The sequence below is a fragment of the Crinia signifera genome, chromosome 2 (genome assembly GCF_055691185.1).
Source record: "Crinia signifera chromosome 2, ASM5569118v1, whole genome shotgun sequence".
Lineage (NCBI taxonomy): Eukaryota > Metazoa > Chordata > Amphibia > Anura > Myobatrachidae > Crinia > Crinia signifera.
Genome location: NC_139218.1, coordinates 341,835,808 through 341,858,443, shown reverse-complemented (window position 1 = coordinate 341,858,443; position 22,636 = coordinate 341,835,808). Strand labels below are relative to the sequence as shown.

General features: G+C 46.7%; 2 protein-coding genes across 5 annotated transcripts in view; one reads left to right on the top strand and one right to left on the bottom strand.

The window, feature by feature from the left end:
- Positions 1-5,088: 5,088 nt before the first annotated feature.
- On the bottom strand, positions 5,089-13,506 carry LOC146057837 (cell division cycle-associated protein 7-like). Its single transcript, XM_083169584.1, has 8 exons — positions 13,359-13,506; positions 11,626-11,874; positions 9,278-9,352; positions 8,898-9,044; positions 8,413-8,553; positions 8,100-8,249; positions 5,301-5,437; positions 5,089-5,223 (listed from the first exon to the last, which is right to left on the bottom strand). The coding sequence occupies exons 2-8, from the start codon at positions 11,869-11,871 to the stop codon at positions 5,175-5,177; spliced, it is 945 nt and encodes a 314-aa protein (XP_083025710.1). The 5' UTR covers positions 11,872-11,874; positions 13,359-13,506; the 3' UTR covers positions 5,089-5,174.
- A 99-nt stretch (positions 13,507-13,605) lies between these two features.
- Positions 13,606-22,636, top strand: part of AMHR2 (anti-Mullerian hormone receptor type 2) — an 89,479-nt gene continuing 80,448 nt past the window's right edge. For 2 of the 4 annotated variants that reach the window (XM_083169582.1, XM_083169580.1), the window contains exon 1: positions 22,201-22,603. In XM_083169582.1, coding sequence (XP_083025708.1) covers positions 22,483-22,603 — 121 coding nt within the window. In that variant the 5' untranslated portion in view covers positions 22,201-22,482. Of the gene's footprint in view, positions 13,633-22,200; positions 22,604-22,636 lie in introns of those variants that run through there. The other 2 variants (XM_083169581.1, XM_083169583.1) reach the window with 2 other exon arrangements.

The following is a 22,636-nucleotide window of genomic DNA, read 5'->3' as shown; positions in this document are numbered from 1 at the left end:
ATTTATTTTAGCCATGTTTGCTGAACCATGGATTTACTTTAAACCTGGACTGTTGGGGTGCCATGAGGACCATGTTTGGGCATATCTGGTTTAGGAGCTTTAATGGACAACTCCTTTTAACTTGTGTCTCCTTTATAAACATGCCATTGTCTCAACCATTATAAAGAAGATCAGCCCTTGTAGGCTACTGCCTTTTCTCTGTACTTTTGGAAAGACTTGCCTTCTTTTCCTCCCATTCCCTCTTCCACCTTCTTCAAGCTGGCATTTACGGACCAGGAACTGCCCCTACTAGGGTCAACTATGATTTTGCCGCTTAATCTAAAGGTGCCCATACACTAAGGGGGTTATTTTGGTTCACTCTCTGACAAATTCCTTCATAAGCCCCAGGGGGAGCCGCAGAGGTAATTAGCTGGTCGCAGGAGCAAGCTCCTGTGACCAGCGATTAGAATGGGGCAGAAAACGGGAGCGCGCACCCGGGGATTTATCGCTGGTGCGCACTCCAATCACTGGCAATATGGTCGCCTGCAACCATATTCTCAGCGATTATAGCCCCTATTGCCCCCGTGTGTACACAGCATTAGATGGACAAAACAATGTGCACTGCAGGTGGGGCAGATTTTACTTGTGCAGAGAGAATTAGATTTGGGTGGGGTTTTACTTTAAAGTGAGATCTATATTGCAGTGTAAAAATAAAGCAGTCAGTATTTTCCCTGCACAGAAACAAAATAAGTCACCCAAATCTAATTCTCTCTGCACCTTTTAGATCTCCCCCCCCCCCCCCCCCCCCCTGCAGTGCACATGGGTTTGTCCATCTAAGAAGGAATTTGACAGAGAGTGAACCAAAATAACCCCCTAAGGGACTACTCTGAGGGGAGAAGTTTCCTATGATCCCCCTTTAACCACCCAATACATCGTATGCGGCTCTTTTTGTATACAATGTATCCTATGCGATCCCAGGAAGGCCTTGCAATCTCCGGCTCCCGTACGCATGGGACTGCAACAATAGATCGGAATCAGGGGTGAAATGCATGCAATTTGACACTTTTTAACTGATTTATTGGACCGATCTGTCGGAATAGAAGAAAAGTGCTCCAAAAACATGAGCACCTTAAGTATTGTTTTTCCATGCTTATCCCATTAATCTGTAAGTTCATTATGACAAAGCAAACCATCATCTTCTCCTTTACATTCTCTTGAATGTCCTGTGGCTCCTCAGGTGTTGGGAAACTACAAGATCCAGCATGTCCTGCCAAAGTTTTGCTATTAGAGATAGCTAAAACATTGGCAGGGCATGCTGGAATCTGTAGTTTTACAGCAGCTGGAGAGACATTGGTTGGCCAGGTCTGCAAATTACAATGCATTACCCATGAAGTACAAGTTAGGGTTAGGTCATAAAAAATCCAAATATTTGATGATCCCCTAGAACACCATCAAATCCATAATCTTCAAATGGAAAGAACCACAACAAACCTGCCAAGAGAGGGCCACCCACCAAAACTAACAGACTTCTGCCTCCATTTAATGCCCTCCTTGCCCAGATACTCCATAGAGCTGGGATTTATGGAAGAGTGGCCAGAAAAGAGCCATTACTTAAAAATAAGAAGGCACATTTGGAGTTTGCAAAAAAGGCATGTGGGTGACTCGCCAAATGTATGGAGGAAGGTGCTCTGGTCAGATGAGACTAAAATGTAACTTGTCTGTCACCAAGGAAAACTTTGGCGCAAACCCAACACATCCCATCACTCCAAATACACAATCCCCACAGTAAAGCAGGTTGGTGGCAGCATCATGCTGTGGGGATGTTTTTCAGCAGCAGGAACTGGGAAACTGATTTGATGGTCTCTAAATAAAGGGATATTTTTGATCGAAACCTGTTTCAGTCTGCCTGTGATTTGAGACTGGGGAGGAGGTTCACCTTCCAGCAGGGTAATGACCCGAAGCATACTGTTATAGCAACACGAGTGGTTTAAGGGGAAACCTTAAATGTGTTGAATGGCCTAGTCAAAGCTCAGATCTCGATCCAAATGAGAATCTGTGGTCAGACTTGAAGATGTTGTTCCCAAGCTGAAACCATCCAACATGAAGGAGCTGGAGCAGTTTAGCCTTGAGGAATGGGCAAAAATCCCAGTGGCAAGCTCATAGAGCAGGGGTTCCCAATCTTTTTTGAATCACGGGACCCTATAGAATTTATCCAAAGTGACTTGCAGCTATAATTGATGCAAAAAGTGGCACAACAAAGTACTGATTTTAGGGGGGTGAATAGTTATGCACGCTTTTCTGTTATTTTCTTCTATTTGTTGTTAGCTTCACACAAAAAAATAATAATACTTTTGCAAGGTACTGAAGGAAGTTTTTTTTTTTTTTTACCAAGGTGGGAGTTCTATCTTTCGGATAGGATTTTACTATGGGCAACCAATGAGATTCTATACATTATCTTCTAGAACAGTGGTTCCCAACCTTTTCTCTCTCCCATACCCCTTGATTATGCTTTTCATTGATGAGTACCCTCTCAATTTGAAATATAAACAGTATTTACAAGTGGATTGGAAGTGAGCGGTATGCGTATCCTTATGCAAGTCCTTATATTAACGAGTAGCGGAGGAGTAGTATGCGGCCAGGAATCGTGCCCTTCCGTGTCTGGTTGTGTACTGTCTCCGGGGTTCCCACTATCACCTGTAGGATTAATGTCGCTGCTTCCTCCAGATGTGTCAGTGCAAGGTAGATGATTGCTGATGTCTGAGGGCAGCATGGGAAGCTACTAGTGGATTGCTGGTCAGACAAAAGCAGGAGGAGATGCTAATGACGCTGGAGACAGGACCGTAAGTGACACAACATGGTTCTTCTCCATGGCAATGGGTCTTCTGCCATTGAAAGACTTTTTCATTTTCCGCCATTACCAATATTATTTTCAAGTACTCCCAACTGGTCTGCAGAGTACCCCCAGGGGTACTTGTACCCAAGGTTGGGAACCATTGTTCTAGAAGGTGCTAAATATATAAGTGGATACTGATTGGATACCCAGAGCAACATCCCACCTAAAATAGAACTCCCATCTTCATAAATAAACCCCAAATGTAATATTTGTTAAATATTGAAAGCTGTACATATCTCCTTTAGCAAGTTCGAAAAGGGTTTTGTCTGACTGTTACATTGTATCTCAAAGTGGGATATGAAAGCTTGCAGAGAGATAAAATACTAAAAAATTTCTGTCATTTTACAGACTGTTTGGAAACCGGCAGGAGATGATTGTTACTTTATTTACTTTCTCTACAAAGTTTGAGAATATATATATTTAGTGTATATTGTTTGATTATTTTTTGTAATTAGCCTTATTGTGGTCACATTCTCTCATGCACCCTGTTTTAACCTATATTTCATAACTTATGTTGACCATTTCCCTAGATGATTAGTGGCAGGTGTGTTGGTAACGGGATGCGGTCAATTTGCCAGCAGTCGGGATCCCGGCGTTCAGAATCCTGACACTGGAATCCCGAAACTTTCTCCCTCCGTGGGTGTCCACGACACTCATAGAGGGAGAATAAAATAGCGGGCTGAGCATAGCGAGGCACCGGGCCCGCTGCGTGGCGAGCGCAGCGAGCCCGCAAGGGGGGGCGATCCACGTCCCCCCCATGTCAGGATTTCGGCGGTCGGGATTCCGACCGCCGGCATTACGTATCGGATCCGTTGGTAACTGCTCACCTTTAAAAAGCACAGTCTGCTGTGAGCCTAATGCTGGCCACACATCAGACCAACTTTCCTCCAACTAGTTGTTTGGTTGGACTGAAAATCTGGTACTGGATGGGAGCAGAGTATAAAAAGGTAGCACTGGCAGGCTGAAAGTGTCTGATAACCCTCAAAAGCTACATCGCACTTACTGTAACTTATTGTGAACCTATAGAGAAGGCAGCATAGAACTCCTGACTGACTGCAATTGACTGACTCACCCCTTAATTCACCTTATTTCTAGAAAAAAAGGAAATCGGTCAAAGCGTTGACAGTAATGCGGTCAACTAATATTGACCAACAGGCCATAGGTCAGCACACAAAAAAGAAAAACCCATGTAGGCCCTTGCAGTCAACCTGAAAAAAGGTTGAACATCAGTTTCACTTCTTTGGGGTCTCTGGCAACAAACGTAAACGTAGACATGGACACTACATACATACACACTTCGCTTGCCATTCTTTGGGCATGGTACGTCACTACACTATAGTCTTCCATGGGGGGTATATTCAATTAAAGTTGAAACTGCCATCTTGTAGTAAAGACTGCAGTTTCCAACTGACTTAGGTTGGAAGGAGTTCCAACCAATTTAATACAGGTTGTTTTTCCCAATAGGTCGGAATGCTCTGACTTGTTGGAAACTATGTTGAATCATGGAATAGCCATCAATCCAGGTGCTTTTGATGGAAAAACAGCTAAAATCAGACAGGTTTTGGCCCAGTTTCAAGTTAGGCTGCTACTTTCGGAAAGACTGTTATATTGAGGCAGGAAGGATGGCAAAGGGTGAGCAGTAGCTCAAAAGTACCAACCACCCATCTGCCTCTCACACCCTCCTCCATCGCTCACTCAGTCAGTCCCAGCCAGGTGAGCAGCAGCCACGACCAAATCAGACAGACATTCGGATTTGGCCGTTGATTGAGTAGGTGTGTCAGATCCATTACGAGAAATGAACGGAGGAGAAACACATGTCAATCTATGGTCGGTCTACCAATAGCGGTCAATCTATTTATTGTCAACCGCATCCTGGAAAAAAGCACCATACAAGACTAGAATGCTTATGGAGACATGAACAGACACCTTATGGCAGTGATGGCTAACCTTGACACTTTACCATTTGGCCATGCTAAACCGGATGCAGGGCATGCTGGGATATGTAGTTCAACAACAGCTGGAGTGTCAAGGTTAGCCATCACTGCCTTATGGAAATACTGCAGAGAAGCCTCCAGCCAAGATGGAGGACTGCACACTACACCTGTTTGCAAAGCTTCCCCAGCCAACCCATGCAGCTGTATGGAATGTATCCACACCACTACCCCACATCAGTACAATTTTAATTTTATTTTTTAAACTGAAATTAGAAGTCACACTAAGAGTTAAATACAAGTTTATTAGCCTTTATAAATATAAAAACACACAAAAAACAAAACACAAAAGCCATCAAAGGGGGTGACATTCATTGTGCAGGATCCTCATCACTCTCTTCATCACTTGATTTTTGCAAGCTAGAACAAAAGCATACATTAATTATATTAGTCTTTGGGAGGAAAGGTAGTGGTGGGTGGGTTGGTGCATGTCTTACCTGTTAAGATAAGAGTGTACATCACTGTAGCCACGGTGACGTGCCAGAGGAAAGAGTATGCCAGTGGCACTGTAACCATCTCGGTGCCGGCAAAAGCTGCAGTTACAAATCCCTCTACATGGTGGACAAGTCCAGTCCTGCAATTATAGATGCCATATAACACAGAGGGCAAGACCCACACCTCTCCACATCACAATCTATTTCTCTATTTTACCTAATGGATGAATACTAATGTCACAATCCCAGTCCTAAAGGCCTATTTACAGTCCATACATTAGGGAAACACTCTTTAGCACGGGTCGGTAAATTAACTGAAGAAATATTTAAACCACTTAGTCAAGACCTAGATACTCATGCTTGATGAGTGGAAAACCCTAGAGCAGTGGTTCCCAACCCTGGTCCTCAAGTACCCCCAACAGTGGACGTTTTCTAAGTCTCCACACAGAATCAGAAGTGCTATAATTAGCTCCACCTTTGGATCTTTCAAAATGTGTCTGAATAATGAGTGCACCTGCTGGTTGACCTGGAAAACGTGCACTGTTGGGGGTACTTGAAGACCAGGGTTGGGAACCACTGCCCTAGAGCAATGACATACCTGCCAACATGACCCTCTCCAGGAGGGACACATTACTCGGTTTGAATAATTGCCATCACCTGTGTTGAAGCACTTTCTTATTAACCTGTTCAACACAGATGAGGGTAATCATACATTAAGAAGAAAGTCCAGGAGCAGAGCATGTGTCCCTCCTGGAGAGGGTCATGTTGGGAGGTATAATATTGGGTGCACAGTTATGTAGAAGCCGATTCATATTGGCATAGGACATACAGTAGACCATGGTTCTTAATCTGAGACTTTTACATTTCCCAGCCTTATATAGCAGATGCATTTCATTTCAAGAGAGCCACAGGTACAGCCAACTGTCTGACTTCTGATTCTGTGGAGACCTGAACGAACAGTTTTCAGGTACTTAAACTTGGTCCACTGGGCCCCAATCTAGATAATAGGACTTGAAAATGCAACCATCACTAGAACATGCGAGTGTAACATGGCATATGATTGGTTCTTATAAAGCTATACAGGAAATTGGAGAGATGTTAAAACTAGGTTTAGAACAGTTCATTGATGGGCATTTAGTAGTTTATATACTACTTGGACCCTGTTCATGCCACAGTCATAACTACTTTCCAGTTAAAGCATGGTTCTCATTGGGACCTTTGCCAGTCACAGCTCCAGGAAGCGGAAATTACTTTGCTGCATACTAAATTGTCAGTTTCCCCCACCGGTCACAATATGTGCTGTAGAAGGATTGTTATGGCTTCTTTACAAACCCTACAGGTCAGTCCAAATTTTTATCTCAACCCCAATTGAATGCTGAAATTCCATGCACAAGGTCACACCCAGTTGCAGTTCTAGTTAAATCACAGCACAAATACCTCCATAAAGGGGAATTCGGTACTTATGTATTTTGGCGGCGCCAATCGCATCGCATACCATAAGGCATATTGTACAATGTCATACAATTGTATGGCATACAACATTGTATAAGCACACTAATGGGTGCTTATACAATGTTAAATGCACCCCTACGCCACCCCCCCCCCCCCCACTATAAACGTAAACCCGAAACGTGGCGAGCGCAGCGAGCCCGCGAGGGGCGGCGGTACACATCCTCCGACCTTTTCATACCCCCCTTCGGGCTCGTGGGAGAGCGCAGCGAGCCCGAAGCGTTGCGAAGGGATGCGGATACCTGTGAAGGTATCTGCGTCCGCTTGCCATGCTTCGGGCACGGTGACTCGCCACACTTTCTATTCTCAACTCCACGCCGACGTGGATAGTGGGGGTATGAAAATGTTGGAGGATGCGTACCACCGCCGATTGCCACGCTTCGGGTTCACGTTTATAGTGGGGGGGTTGCATTTAACATTGTAAGCACCCATTATCCAATGTTTCATCGCATAGGGGGCAAAAATCGCGTTGCATGCCATCGGGTGCATGGCATGCGATGCAATAAAAACATTGCACGATGGACATCGGGGGCGCCGCCAAAATACACAAGTACCGGGAATTCTTACTCTCCCTCACCATTCCTACAATGATAGAGAGGGCCTGAATGCCAAAAGCAAGACACTATGGACTAATCCATGTCTAGTTAATCCGCCCAATTCAACGTATAGCAGGGGAGGAATCAGATATGTATGGCATGTTCTTAGTGCTGTTTCATGCAACCAACACCAGGACAATCTGAGACAGTTTGTTGACCGACAGCGGTGCCTTTCATATGCACCGGTTTAGCCGGATTTAATGGTGTGCTTATAAAAAGAAAAATTATAGTAAATTAATTATCTAGATATCCATTTCTGCCATGCTTGTCAAATTAATTTTGGGGGTGGGGTTTAATGGGATGCCAAGTTTGGGGCAGGGGAGAGCTGCAGTAGCACACCAAAAACTGGTCTTTAGCCGCTACCCAGGTGGCCAGGACATTAAAGCCTGGCACAGCTTTTTATTGCAGTCTGGCCTGAAATGGATAGTGTAAAAATAGCCCTATGTATTTCTCTGCACATGTAGGGGCATTTACAAAGACAGATACCAGAGCACAGATCCTATACACTCAGTGCCAGGCACCCTGCAAGCAGTGAGGTCAGAAAAGGGTCACTCTTTGAAACAGCACTCAACCCCCCTAGTTACAGACCTACTATAAACCTATGCAAGCAAGCTATACACCCCATACGGCTATCCGCCTAACCAGATAAGTTATACCATCTGCAGCCCAGTTTTGCCCAATTATTTCCCCCACTTACAGGATCTAGAAGAGCTTTGCGCACGTCCTCTCCATATCTATTCCGCAGGCAGGGGCCACAGAACTGCCCTTGGATTCCATGACACTCAACATTGCGGCAATTGGTTTTTGTGTCTATAGTTTTCTGTCGGCACTGATGGCACGTGGAACCCTAAGGGGGAGCGGAAAATAAAATGACTGACTGTACCAGTCCTCAAAGCACTCAGGATTGGCATTGTGCCGTAATAGAGGGCAGAGGGTGCTTGCCAAGAGGGTACAGTACAAATAGAGTATTAGGGAATGCATAGCTACAGATTAAACCCCCAGTTGCTCACATTGACCGCATTGTATACTTTCTCCTTCACATTCTCCGCAATGTTCTTCAGCTCATCCTCTGTTATTTCATCCACTGGTCGCACCACATGGGGAATAGTATTAATGCTGAGCCGGGAGGATTGCCGCCTTCTTTGCTCTTTCTATTGGAAAAGAAAATGCATTGCTTGTAGTAATAGTGAGTGATGGAGGAGTGGGTTCTATTTAGCCATGCAAAGTAAACACCCCACAGACATAGAAACCTAGAATTAGTCAGACAAGAACCACTTGGACCATGTTGTCTACCTTCATCCCACAGTATACATTTTGAAGATTAGTAAGCCACTGGCAGAGAAAGGAATAATTAGTTGATATATCTGGACACACTTGACCCACCCAATTGAGCATTCCTCGTCCAGTCATCCTCCATGCAAGCCCACACCCTATGATGTTTATAAATCAACTAAAACCCAGGAACCTTGCTCTTAACCCTGGAGATCCTCCCTACTTTTTTGGGCTGATCCAGATAGGTTTTGTTTTTCTCTGGCGATAGTTTTAAGACTCCCATAGAGCGGGTCATGCGGCGAGTCGTACGCTCTGGGTTTCTCCTTGGTTCCACTACAAAGGAAGGGTCACTGGGACGACTCTTGTACTTCTGGGAGAGGAAAAAAAAAAATGTAGAAGTTTCACAACAGAACTGGATAGAGGTTTATAGAACAAGCACTGTTGACAGAGCGGGACACTTGACCATCATAGTCAACAGTCAAGATGCCAACATTTTTTTCCCCATTTAGATTGTCAAGGTTTCTAGGTGGCAAGTGGCTTCTGGATAGAAAACAGCTATGGCAGAGGTGGCTTCCTACAGTTGGAAAGCTATATTCTACTTACCCTGGCACTGCCACTGGGTCTTGTTTCTGGCGCCAAGTCTTTTGGAATCATCAGTTCTGCCATAAGCTTGGCCAGCTGTGGATTTACAGAACAGAGGACCAGTTGTGACCACATCTGGCAGTTACAGAATTACAAATACAGCTCTATAGTTATGTGGCAACAATACATCTACTGCCCCAATTGTGGTGCTGACAGATGACTGCTTGCAGGTGAATGCGCTCCCCACTTTGCAAGCCAGTCTAGGTCACTTTGCAGAGAATGCTCTTTTAGATAAAGTCTGCCTCTGTCCTGCTACTGCCATAAGATTGCATGAGGAAGCTTTTACCAGCTGCCTCAATATGGAGAGGCCTGACCTCTGGAGGAATATACCTGGATGCCCCATTCAGGATTACAGAGCCCCATCGTTTTACAGTGTACAGTAGCTGCGCGATTACATATTTAAGGCTTGTGTCTTTACCTAACCCTTATCACAGTGATAAATCTTACAGTGTACATATGTGGGTATTCCAGCATGGAGAAATAGGGGCCTGTTTAATAATTGCATAAGCAATGCCGTATTAGTGGGCAGAATCTCAGCAGTATGTATTATGGAGCACCTGCGGGGGGGGTCAAAAGAACAAATGTCCCTTTCATGTACCCATAGGTGTGCGCAGCACATTTTATTAGGGGGTGCACTGTCAAAGGGGTGTGTCCAGCACCACCTATTGGGCGTGTCTAACACCACCATTTAGGCGTGCCTACCATCATCTATTCGCTACTATATAAAACATCTCAGCCACACCATAATCTCCTGCCGATTTCAGTTTTTATCTTTTAATTACTCTTTACTTTATTTGCATGTAATGTTACAAAACATGGATGACGCAGGTATGTAGTGATATGACAATAGTCTATTGCAGTGGTAGCCAACCCTAGCCTACGAGAGCTACCAACAGTTCACATTTTCCAGACAACCTAGCTGCTGCACTCATTCACTGACATTTTAAAAGATCCACAGATGGAGCTAATTAGCTCACTTGTGATTCTGTGAGGAGACCTGCAAAACATGCACTGTTGGTAGCTCTCGAGGACTAGGGTTGGCTACCCCAGGTCTAGTACAATTACCAATGCAAGACACATCTGATTGATGGGCGCTTCTTTTAATGGAATACAGTTCTAAAAAGTAAAGGTCTTTGATAAAAAGGTATTGCTAGTGGCAGAGAGAAATTCATAACAGTGGTGGGGGGGCACCTGTGCACCCCTAACACTTAATGTTGACATAAGTATGAAATGTACCCCGAGTGCTGCTGGGACTCCTGCTGACCACCCATCTAACATTGCCGGAGAGGCTTCTCTGCCATATTGGGAGCTCACATTCTCCCCCTCTCCCCCCATCGTGTGTTCTATTGAGAGGTTGTTCTCAGCATTGATTAGCATGGCCAAGATACATCGGAAACAAACACGGACACATTCAAAGTGAAAGTATCTGCATGTACTGGCCAATATTTGGTAATAAGATTGCCATATTTTGTATCTAGATGGATGCAAGAGCCCATTATGCAATAGCTTTCTAAAAGAAAATAATAATCTGACGCACCCATCATGTGCTGTAGAGCATTGGTCCCATCATGTGCTGTAGAGCATTGGTCCCATCATGTGCTGTAGAGCATTGGTCCCATCATGTGCTGTAGAGCATTGGTCTTGTAGCGTACATTAGGGATTTACAACTAATTCCCCCCCCAAAACACCCATTTTTGGTTGTTAGCTGCCAGTATTAAGTACTTCCAGAATGTGTGTAGAAGGGACCGCAGCAGATACCTGCGGTGATCCCTCCTGTCCCACAGGCAGCCACATCCCCATAGGCTTCAATGGGCGATTGAAGATCCTAGTGGCGGCCCTGGGCAGAGGCCATTGTAGACTATGGGCTACTTAATGCAGCGCCAAAGGGACCGCATGGTCAGCATATGCTCAGACTCCCGGTAGGTTCAGTAACCCGCTGCTGCTGTGTAGTTAATCAGCCCTGATAAAACCTGCAATGGGAGACAGGGGGCTCCTGTCTGGTACTGCTCAGCAAGCAACAGCGTACCCACCAGTGCTGCTTCACTGATATGGACAACGGGTGAACACTGATTCTGCATGTTGTAGACTGCCGAATCTGGCCAGTATGACCCTGACTAACCGGCCATTGTCACACATTGTAGCTGGAGCCCTGCCAATTCACTGGCTCCATTGACTGAATGAGAATAATCATTGATAAATAACACCCTATGAGTAACACCCTATGAGTCACATACAAAATACTTATCAGCCGAGATAGCACACATGTATATAGCCATGTATATAGCCAGATTGCCAGCTTCGGAACAAACCATAGCTTTGTTATCCTGGATGTTCTTGGCTCTCCGGCGCAGGAACTCATTTGGAGGTTCCTCCTCAGATTCACTTGATGGGAGTACTGGTGGCTTTACCACCTCTTTCTCTGAAGAGGAGCCGTCAAGGTCTTCTCCAGTCTCATCACTGGTATCTGAGAAATACTCCACCTTTTTCATATTTACTCTGAGGGAGTAACGGTTATTTTTCCGGGACACTGAAGCTTCGGATTTTCTAGACATCATGTACTAGAAGAGTAAAAGTTCAGTAAGAGGGGAGGACTGTGTCAAGTTTATAGCAACAATCAGCTTCTGTCATTGTACTATAGAAGTAATTAACTAGATACAGTACCTGTTTGTTGCTATAGGCAGTTTCTCCACTTTGAACAATATTTAATACAACACTCCCAGGGTAGGGGGAAGAAAAAAAAAAAACCTACAGAAAGGAACACCATTGCACCATAGATTTGTTTCCTAAACTCTACCATTACAGTTCAGGGGTTACTCTTGAGAACAGGTGGTTAAAGTAAATTCAAACAGTCTGGTCTAAGGGGGGTATGCAATCTGGGACCACAGCTGTCAATCCCCGACGTATGACAGACAGGATTCAATGTCCCGCCTGCCACGAAAACAGCCGTGGACTGGCAATCTGTGGCCGGGATTGCAAAAATCTATTGTAGTTATCGGCAGAACAGGCCCGACAGCTTCTAAAGTCATGCCCGTTCTGCCGTTATCCCGCTTCAATGCTGTCGCTAAAGACAGCATTGAATAGAGAGCCGCTGCTATTTCCCACATCTTAAATAGCGTTTGATTGCATATCCCCTAAGTGTTTAAATTAATTGTAATTTATTGGATTCAAAAATGGTCTACATTGAATGTTGAACAATGTTAATGTTCTTATTTTAAAGTGTCTCACCACTGAATCTGCTACTAGCGCTAGGGCTGTTGAGCCTGACTACACTTTGGACCTGAAAGGGTTAAAACATGGACAGTAAAAAGGTGAACTTTGGGAAACTGCAGTAGTAAATGAAGCAGCACCACATTAAAAAAGCACAGCCTAATATAAGAAAATGTTTTGAAGCATTAAATTTCCATAGTTAAAGATCCAGATGTTCTCCAATTTCATTTATGCAAATACTTACTGGCCCTCATTGGTTGTCACCATTACCTAGTAATGGTTTTCTAATACCCAAGGGCAAGCAAGAGTTTAATTTCCCAGAGTTCATGCTTCTCTAAGCAGAATTCAAGTGACCATTCTAGGGGCCAATTTATCATAACATTTGCAGCCAATTCCCCGAAAACACATGGGTTAGCCGCAAATATTAAGTATCCCCCAAATGTATGTAGGAGGGACTGCAGCAGGAATCTCCTATCCCTGCTGCTATCCCCACATGCACAGAACCCCAGCAAAGCAGAGCGCAGATACAGGCTCCAAAAGCATCTACACGATGATACATTCAACCAAAAGGATCACATATTGCAATGCGCCCAGGTAAGCATTGCATATGCAATCCAATGCTAAATGGGCCCCTAGAAAACCTGTGTTTTCATTAAATGCAAGTCAACGTTGTTATAGTGTTAAATATATTCCTGAAGAGTTCCATCCACCTGTACATGAAATACAATAGCACCTCATCCAGCACCCCAAATTGATTGTTGTCCACTACTTGTCCCAAGATGAGGAAAAGGCTCATTTAGCTTAAAATTCAGTAAGAGAAACCCCGTAGACCCACCTGCTGCTGCTCTCAAACTCCTTGTCTCAACAGATGGAGTGCATTACAGTGCAGCAACTGCTCACAGGATACTTTTATGCACAACCCCTGAATTCGACATGTAGCAGATTAGCAGCGAGGCAATTGCTCGTTATTGCAGACAGCTTGGTCTTTCATTAACAATGTCCTCGAATGGGATTCTGCAAATCATACACTAGGTGGCAGCACTCGCCTATATTGCTATAGTTCTTTCAACGCCGCAATCGTTTTGTTTTAATAGTGCTGAAGCCGAATAGTAAGTATCTAGTAACTGTGTTGGTGTTTAATATTTACACTGTTGTTGGTGTAGCGTTCGTTAATAATGTCCAGTCCTAAGTAGAAGTTGCAGGCCAAACCATAAACGTCTCTGTTCGGGACAAACTAGTAGTACTCTGCTGCTGGACTTTCCTCTTAATGTATGATTGTCATCACCTGTTTTTGAACAGGTTAGCTAATAAGAATTGTGTTTCTCCACAGGCGATGGCAATCAAACTTAAGAGTGAAGTGCAGGAGCAGAGCAATGTGTCCCTCCTGGAGAGGGTCATGTTGGGAGGTATGTCAGAAAGCTCTTTCTGAAAGATATCTTTCACTTTATCTTCTAGTGTGTACACTTGCCTACAGGGGCGAATTTAGGGGTCAGGCCGCCCCTAGGCACAACATTTTTGTGCCCCCCCCCCCCTCCTCCTATTTTAATGTAATCATACATGTATATATATTGTTATTTATATATTTCATAAAAATTTAACTGTAGCCCACCTTAATATTTTTTTAAGCACTCTGGACTGCTCACTGTATAGAGGACCTGGAGGGAGGGAGGCACTTAGTACAGTGATTAGCACAGTGTCTCCGTCAGTCTCTCTCCGGCTCACACACTGTGACTGACTGAGCGCAGGGAGGATCTGCACGCCGCTCAGCTCAGCTGCTGGATACACAGCAGCCAATAGACTGTGTGTGTGTAGAGTAGCCAATGGGCGGGAGCAGGCAGCAGTGAGCCTGAGCCATTTCGGGACACGCAGGGGGACCGTCGGACCCAGCCACTAAGCGGTGATGTAATGTGCATGGCAGAGTGGGTGGGCAGTGGCGGGTGACGAGCGGCGCTGCCGCCAACATATGATAATTCATGTCTGTGGTGGCGGCGCTCGTCACTCGCCGCTGCCCACCTGCTGTGCCATTTAACAGAATGTCAGCCTGCCTGCCGCCCTTAATTGGTGCTGCCCTGAGGCCGGTGCCTCACGGGCCTAGGCACAAATCCAGCCCTGCTTGCCTATACATGTACCCCCTGCTGGGTCCCCTCCGCCACAGATACTGGCATTGGTGGGGTCGTCTAGTGTGTATGGGTCTTAAATGCTATGCATGATAATGACCAGGGGAGGCTCCAGAGGTGGAACTGCAGTGCAGCACAGTTCAAAATTCAAATAAGGGAGGCAGAGCAACAGCACCAACTGACATTCCAAACTCACTTATTGGCAGTTGCTCCTCTATTTGCATTTTGCACTGTTCTGCATCCCCTCCACTGGAGCCGTCACTGATAACGACCAGTGGCGGTTTTTACCTATGGGCTGCAGAGCTGCAGCCCCCCAGGTAAAATCCGCCACTGTTTCTGCCCCCAAAACGGGTTTTGCGCATGCACAGTACCACGGACCATACTGCGCATGCGCCGGATCCGGGAACCCGATCAAGCCTCCGGGGTCTCCTGCAAAGGCAGCCCCGGAATCTTGGGCCAGCGCATGCGCAGTATGTACAGGGTTGCCAAGAGAAATCCTGCGCCCCGGTACAACAGCGTCACGGGGCCCCCCTGGAGTGGTGAGCTACAGAAAAGAGGTGTGGCCATTAAAGGATATAGGGGTGTGTACCACACCATATACCCTTTATGCACCCCTTATACTTGCCCCTTACACATTATGCTACACAGAATGAGCCAAAATTCAAATCGATTATTTGCCGCCCCGTTCGCATGCAGCAGTGTGGACAGAAGCGTGGGGTGGTGGATATGGGTTGTTACAGATCCGGCACCAAGAGCAGCTGCATTGTGATGGCCAGAGGTATGTGCACCTGGAGGGAGAGGGGGGATTGTGTCCATTAAACCTCTTTAATCTCATGTGATCCTGGGCAGTATGGTCCCACCCAGATCGCATTCCATATATGATCCGTCATAAATGGGCCCCATGTAGCCTGTTCCCTTCACACACATTGGAGGCAGTGGCGGAACTACCGAGGGTGCAGGGGGTGCAGCTGCTATGGGGCCCGGCGGCGGGGGGGCCCGTGGACAGCAAGCAGTCCCCTGCACCCTCGGTAGTTAAACTACTACTGCCGGCGCTGCACGGCGCTACCCCCCGCCCGTCTCCTTCCTCATTGTACAACCCCCAACTGGCTTCTTACTTGCCGTAGAGTAGGCGCGCTGAAGCAGGCGGCAGCTTTATAATTAAATAATTTAATTATAAAGCTGCCGCGGCCGCCTGCTTCAGCGCGCCTCCACTACGGCAAGTAAGAAGCCAGTTGGGGGTTGTACAATGAGGAAGGATACGGGCGGGGGGTAGCACCGTGCAGTGCCGGCAATAGTAGTCAGGCGAGAGGCAGCAGCATGCGAAAGGAGGCTGGCGGGGTTGGCGCTGTGCGCCACTGAGTGACCGCAGAAGGAGCCGCAAGGGGGCTGGGGTACTGTCACCATGTGAAGCCCAAACATGGAGAGGAGTGATGCGCAGGATGCCCGCCCCTCATCCTGCATGGCAGACTGGCCCACGCTGACAGCTCACTGTGTGGCCTCGACAGAAAGTATGGGTGAAGTCCGGCTGGCTGCTGCTGCTGCTCCTGGTGGTGAGATAAACATGTTGTAGCAGCACCATTTTAAAATGATTTATCTACTTTTTTTTTTATGTTGATCTGAGTTTCTGTGTTTTTTTACTTAATGTGTTTATCATATCAGGCTGTGACTATTGGAATAGTTTGTAATGGGCCTTGCAGTGTCACATAATGTGTAAGGGTATTACAGTGTGTCGCATATTGTCTAAGGGGCATTGCGGTGTGTTGTATATTGTGTAATGGCCATTGCGGTGTGTTGCATAATGTGTTAGGGTGTGTCGCATATGGTGTAAGGGTATTGCGGTGTGTCACATTTTGTGTATAGGGCCTTGCAGGGTGTCACAGATGGTGTAAAGGTATTACAGTGTGTTGCATAATGTGCAAACGGCTTTGCGGTGTGTTGCATAATGTGTAAGGGTATTGTGGTGTGTAGCATATTCTGTAAGGGGCATTACAGTGTGTCGCATAATGCGTAATGGGCATTGCCGGGGGGGCCCCATTAGAAATTTTGCTATGGGGCCCACAAAGTTCTAGTTACGCCTCTGATTGGAGGTCATTCTGATTGCGGGTCATCTAAATACCTCAGATTTCACGCATGCGAACGGATGTTTTACATAATCATCGATTTGCAGCTTGTGTGCAGGGCAGTGCGGTCGCCGACCATCAAATGATTTCTCAAGCGCTCGCAGATCTAAGTCAGCCTCTGCTGTCTAAGATCTGTGGCGCTCCAGTACGAGAAGAGGGTGGGCAGCTGACATCCGGTGACATCAGCTGCCCTCCCCCGGCACCCACGTCATGGGAGTTCCCATGGGCGCAACCCATATCCACCACCCCACGCTTCCGTCCACACTGCTGCATGCGATCGGGGCGGCAAATAATCGGTTTGCCGTGGCTGCACATGCACAACATCGCTCCCCTGTGTGAACGTGCGGGGGAGCGAACCAACCTGAATGAGGGCCATAGCCTGTTACACACACACACATATACATACATAGCCTGTTACACACACACATAGCCTGTTCCTTTACACATACAGTACATAGCCTGTCACACACACACACACACATATACATACATAGCCTGTTACACACACACATATACATACATAGCCTGTCACACACACACACACACACACACATATACATACATATCCTGTTACACACACACATAGCCTGTTCCTTTACACATACAGTACATAGCCTGTCACACACACATATACATACACACATATACATACATAGCCTGTTACACACACATATACATACATAGCCTGTTACACACACACACACACACACACACACACATATATACATACAAAGCCTGTTACACACACACACACACACACACACACACACACACACATATATAAATTTATAGCCTGTGTCACTCACACACACACACACACACACACACACACACACACACACACACATATACATACATAGCCTGTTACACAAACACATATACATACATAGCCTGTTACACAAACACACACACACACACACACACACACACATATACATACATAGCCTGTTACACAAACACATATACATACATAGCCTGTTACACACACACACACACACACACACAGCCTGTTACACACACATAAATACATACATACACAGCCTTTTACACACACACACACACACACACACACACACACACACACATATACATACATACAAAGCCTGTTACACACACACACACACACACACACATAGCCTGTTACACACATATATACATATATACAAAGCCTGTTACACACACACAGCCTGTTACACACACACACACAGCCTGTTGCACACACACACACACACACACACACAGCCTGTTACACACACACACACATAGCCTGTTACACACACATATATACATACATACACAGCCTGTTACACACACACACACACGCTTTTTGTCTGGTCCCCCTGTCCATAGCCATGCATTGCGGGCGGCATTACCTTTTGAACCAAGAACAGGAGCAGGACAGCCATCGCTGACCGGGCTTAGGCAAATTTGGGGGCGTGGCCCCTTACTAGACCCAGTGTGTCTCATGCTGCAGGAGGAGGCCAAGAGCCGGCCGAGAGAGGGAGATAAATATATATATTTTTTAAGTGTGTGTCGGGACCCGGGCCCCCCTGGCAGGCCCGGGCCCAGGTAAAATGTACCCGCCCCCCTGCCTCTCGGCGGCCCTGAGTATGTATGAAGTTACTGCGCATGCGCTGGCCCCGTGCAGGGGACTCGGGAGCGTGGTGGTTGGGAACGACGGCAGTGGCGGCAGCAGTGGCAGTGGAGGGGGGTTGGGGCCACATTGCGCCAGCCCCCTCCTCCATACTGGTAAGAGCCACCACTGATAACGACCGGTTATAATGTTGTCTAGTGTATATGTACTTTGTCGCTGATGATGCACACTCCCGTGCTTTGTCAGCTTCATCCTCTGTCAGGGCACACCAGTGAGAGCCATGTTGAATGCAAAATGACAAATTCACCAAGCTTTGCTCCAAAAGCGAACGTCAGGTTTGTCTGGTGTTAGCCATTGTAGCCTATGGTCAGAGGTGTAGCTAGGTGACATGCTACCGAGAGCAAGGGTATGTTTCGGCACCCCTCCCTCCAAGCAATTTTTCCTTCTTATAATAATGCCCCTTACACCAAATTATGCTACACACTGTAATGCCCATTACACATTATGCCACACCCCGTAATGACTATTTCACTTTATGCCACACACCGTACTTTTCCATATTATGGCACAGTTATACCGCTGACACCATTTTATGTCCCACACACAGAAATGTCCCTTACATATTATGCCCCACAGTAAGGCTTCTAATTACTTGTTGCCAGGGGTTTCATGGCAAAAGATGCTGCTTTGTGCGGTGCCAGCCAGGGGCGGATTTAAGGGGGGGGGGGGGGGAATGGGGCGGTCGCCCCCCCCCCCCCCCCCCCCCCCCCTAGGCCAGTTGAATCACTGTGGGGGGGCGAGGGGTATACTCCTCACTGCTGCTGGCCGCATCTGCACCTGCAACTACTAATGATTGTAGTGATGATGGGGAGGTGATTAGCTGATATAGCGTGGCTTTCTCTCCCCATCCTGCCGTCCTATTGGCTGGTGGGCTGTTAATTAGGTGGTTTGCCACCCTGATTGCTGTGGGTGTGTGCCCGTTGTGTGCCTGGTTTCAGGATGAAGTCGCCTGATGAGCGGGAGCAGCCACAGCCTGGAGCTCCCTTGTGTGTGCACTGTCCAGCTGCTGGTGTGTCCGGCTGCACATACAGTGTGTTTGCAATGCAGACCCCCCATGCAGGGTTTTTACTTTTACATTTATTATTGTGTTTTTTTTATTATTATTTGGGGGGCAGTCTTACAGTGGGAGGAGTCAGGCATGAGAAGGGGAGGAGTCAGGACTAGAGGGGGAGGGTCAAGTCTAAACAGTAAACCCCCCCCTAGAAGAGAAGTCTAGATCCGCCACTTGTGCCAGCGTTTAAGGTACGCCACTGCATGCATTATCAGCCATGGCATTTTAGTGGTACTCTGCAGTGCCACTTACACACATATGCCCCTACTAGTGTTGCTTACACATATAGTGCCCCCTGATGTTCCACTTGCACATATAATGCCCATGTAGTGCATGCTTTTCCCACACTTGCATTTCAAATTTGGCGCCAGATTGTGAGAAAATCGGAGCTTGTGGCCTTGCAGTCAATCACTGACAACGGCTGTCGGTACACAAGCTCTGATTGGATGGTGGCCAGTGCCAGCTTTGCATAGAAGTGACAACTACAGGGGCAGCAGCTACACTACTGGGCCTCCTGGCCTCCCTGTCAAAAAAAGTTTCTGGCATTCCTTCCATACCCGTTTCCAGGTATTTCTTGCTTCGTTCCAGGTGGTTACAGGCTCTTTGCTAATTTAGTTTAGTGCTCCAACCAACCATCTCCAACTGTAACATGGCAGTAAGGAGCTGATTGGCTGGTATCTCCGTCCACTTTATCTATCTCTCTCTAAGGCAGGGGTGGGCAGTTATTTCAGCTGGAGGGCCACTTAACACTTCCAGTAAATATTCGAGGGCCGTGCTCAGGAAAAGAGGGTGTGGCAACTCAAAAGGGGGTGCAGCCACTCAAATGGGGGGATGTCCTTGAGTGTACCACACCATATACCCCTTATAAACATTATGTAACACAATAATACACCTCCTTATACTTTCCCCTTACACATTATGCAACCCAGATTGAGCCAAAATTCACATTCTGCCACCTGGATTGATCCCAAATTCATGTTATGCCAGCCGGTTTGAGGCCAATGCCACACAGTATGATCCAAAATGAACATTATATAATCCAGTAATAAAAATAAAAAACAGTACTGAAAACAAACAACATCTAGTATCATGCTGTTGTCAATCATATTTGCAGCTCCTCTCTCTCTCCCTGGGTGCAGTTACTAGTTCCCCTCCCTCCTATTTCCCCTGGAACCAGATAGCAGCTTCTACTACCCTACCACCCCTCCTCTCCCCTGGACCCAGATAGCAGCTTCTACCATCCTCTCCCCTGAACACAACAGCTTCTATCACCCCCACTTGCCCTCCTGGCAGACTTTGTAGCCTATCCTTCCTCCACCCAGCACAGTTTTTACCCCTCCCTGGGCACAAATACCAGCAACCATACAGGGCACCCCAGCAACACTCACCTTTTTTTCTAGGATAGACGCTGCTTTTTTCAAATCAGCGCCACTGAGGGATTTCCTTTCTGAGGTCAGTCACTGGGCGGCGTGGGGGTGGATTGCAGCTTCCCTGGTGGGTCGTGTGTTCCCACCCCTACTCTACTAGGTTTAGTACATAGGCCCCCAAGTCACTAAAAAGTTGCACAGTGCATGTGTCCTACATTTTTGGACTTTTTCATACTTTAACATCCACATGGGCTCCGATTGGGAACGGGAAAGTGCCCTGCCCGAAGCATGGCAGGAAAAGTGCAAGAATACATGCTACACTAATTGGGGATCCATGTTGACAGGTGTTTTTTTGCCTATGTCGACCTTTAGTCAAGGTCAACATTTTTAGGGGGAGATTCTCTAAGAATCTCCGCCCCCCTTCGCTGCCCATCGCATATTTAATTATCGCATATGCTGTAACATATGCGATAATTAAGGCAAAGGACAGCTCTTGCGTTAAGAGCTGTCCTTTGCGGTGAGAGTCGCCGGGTCCCAGCAGGTCCCGGCGGCTCTCCCCTCCCTCCTACACCTCTCCTCCTTCCTGCACCCGGAAGAGGATCAGTGCAGGGAGGAGGTCACAGGTCCGGGCAGCACTGCGCTGTGCTGCCCGGACACAGGTGAGGGGGCGAGGCGGGGCGGCGGGGGTCGGCGCGGGGCGGCTGAGGGTTGCGATAGAAGCCCATTGGCTTCTATGGGGCATCGCCACATTTTTCTGCTTACAGCATCCCAAAATGCGGTAAAAACCAAGATAACGGGGTTTTTGATGCATTTTTAGCTTAGAGAATCTCCCCCTTAATGTGGTCCTTTAGTCAATGTTGACCTTTTGGTGTCAGCCTATTGCTCTACATAGACACTGTAGACCTTTCCTCCACACCCGGAGCGGTGATGCTACCGGGCACTTCGAGGGGAAACAAGTGGGTAAGTGTGACGTACCAAAACGCTAATGCCTGACGAAAAAATGCTGGGAGTGTCAGGGAAAACTCAGGATGTGCCAAAGACAGTTAGGGGAGGGTGTGTGACATCAGGCTGATGTCATCGCAGCCACTGAATCTCTGGCTACTCCGAGCCTCCAGTGAGTGGTGGTGTCCGCTGAAAAATGGTGAGCATCTTACAAAGGATTTAGACATTTTGGCACAGCTGCAAAGTCTTCACGAGCCCTACACATTCATTCGCACGACGGGATTTTCCTAAAGCGGGGAGATGTCTACCTGATTGCTGGCCGCTGCACGTTTGCGGCTGTGCTATCTGAAAATGACAAGTTTGGGCTATAGTCATTTTTTTAATGTGAATTGAATTTCTGTAGTTTGTGCTCACTTATCACTTCCTCCTTCGGTGTTCCGAGCCAGAACTACACTCCCCCACGATATCGTAACAGGCAAGATTCACCCTGTGTTGTGTATCCTTGAGATTTTATTATCCTCTCACCAGACCTGCTGGGTAGGGTTAGAAAGTAGATCAGCAATACAAGTGGGGGGACAAAGGCTACAGGACTTCGTGATGAGAAATGTATGCGAAATGATACATTACTATTTATTATAATAATAGGCAAATAGAATTGGGTCATTCTTCCACAAATCTCCAGTATATATCTCAAATAAATTCTGGCCAATGACTGGATCCTGCGGAAGACAGGGAGGAATCGCTACATACATAATACCTCTGCATCTGATAGGAATGTCTCACACAGGAGTCATCGCTTACTTGACCATCTTTTCACTTCTTCTGACAGGTGAGTGTAATTATTGGAAATGGAATGATGCAG

Bases quoted from the DNA above. Each gene is read 5' to 3' on its own strand.
- LOC146057837 (XM_083169584.1), bottom strand. From the start codon at position 11,871: ATGATGTCTAGAAAATCCGAAGCTTCAGTGTCCCGGAAAAATAACCGT. The intron at 5,438-8,099 runs GTAAGTGGGGGA...CTATAATTGCAG, and splicing joins GCAAAGCTCTTCTAGATCCT to GACTGGACTTGTCCACCATG. The intron at 5,224-5,300 runs GTAAGACATGCA...CTTTTGTTCTAG, and splicing joins GTACACTCTTATCTTAACAG to CTTGCAAAAATCAAGTGATG.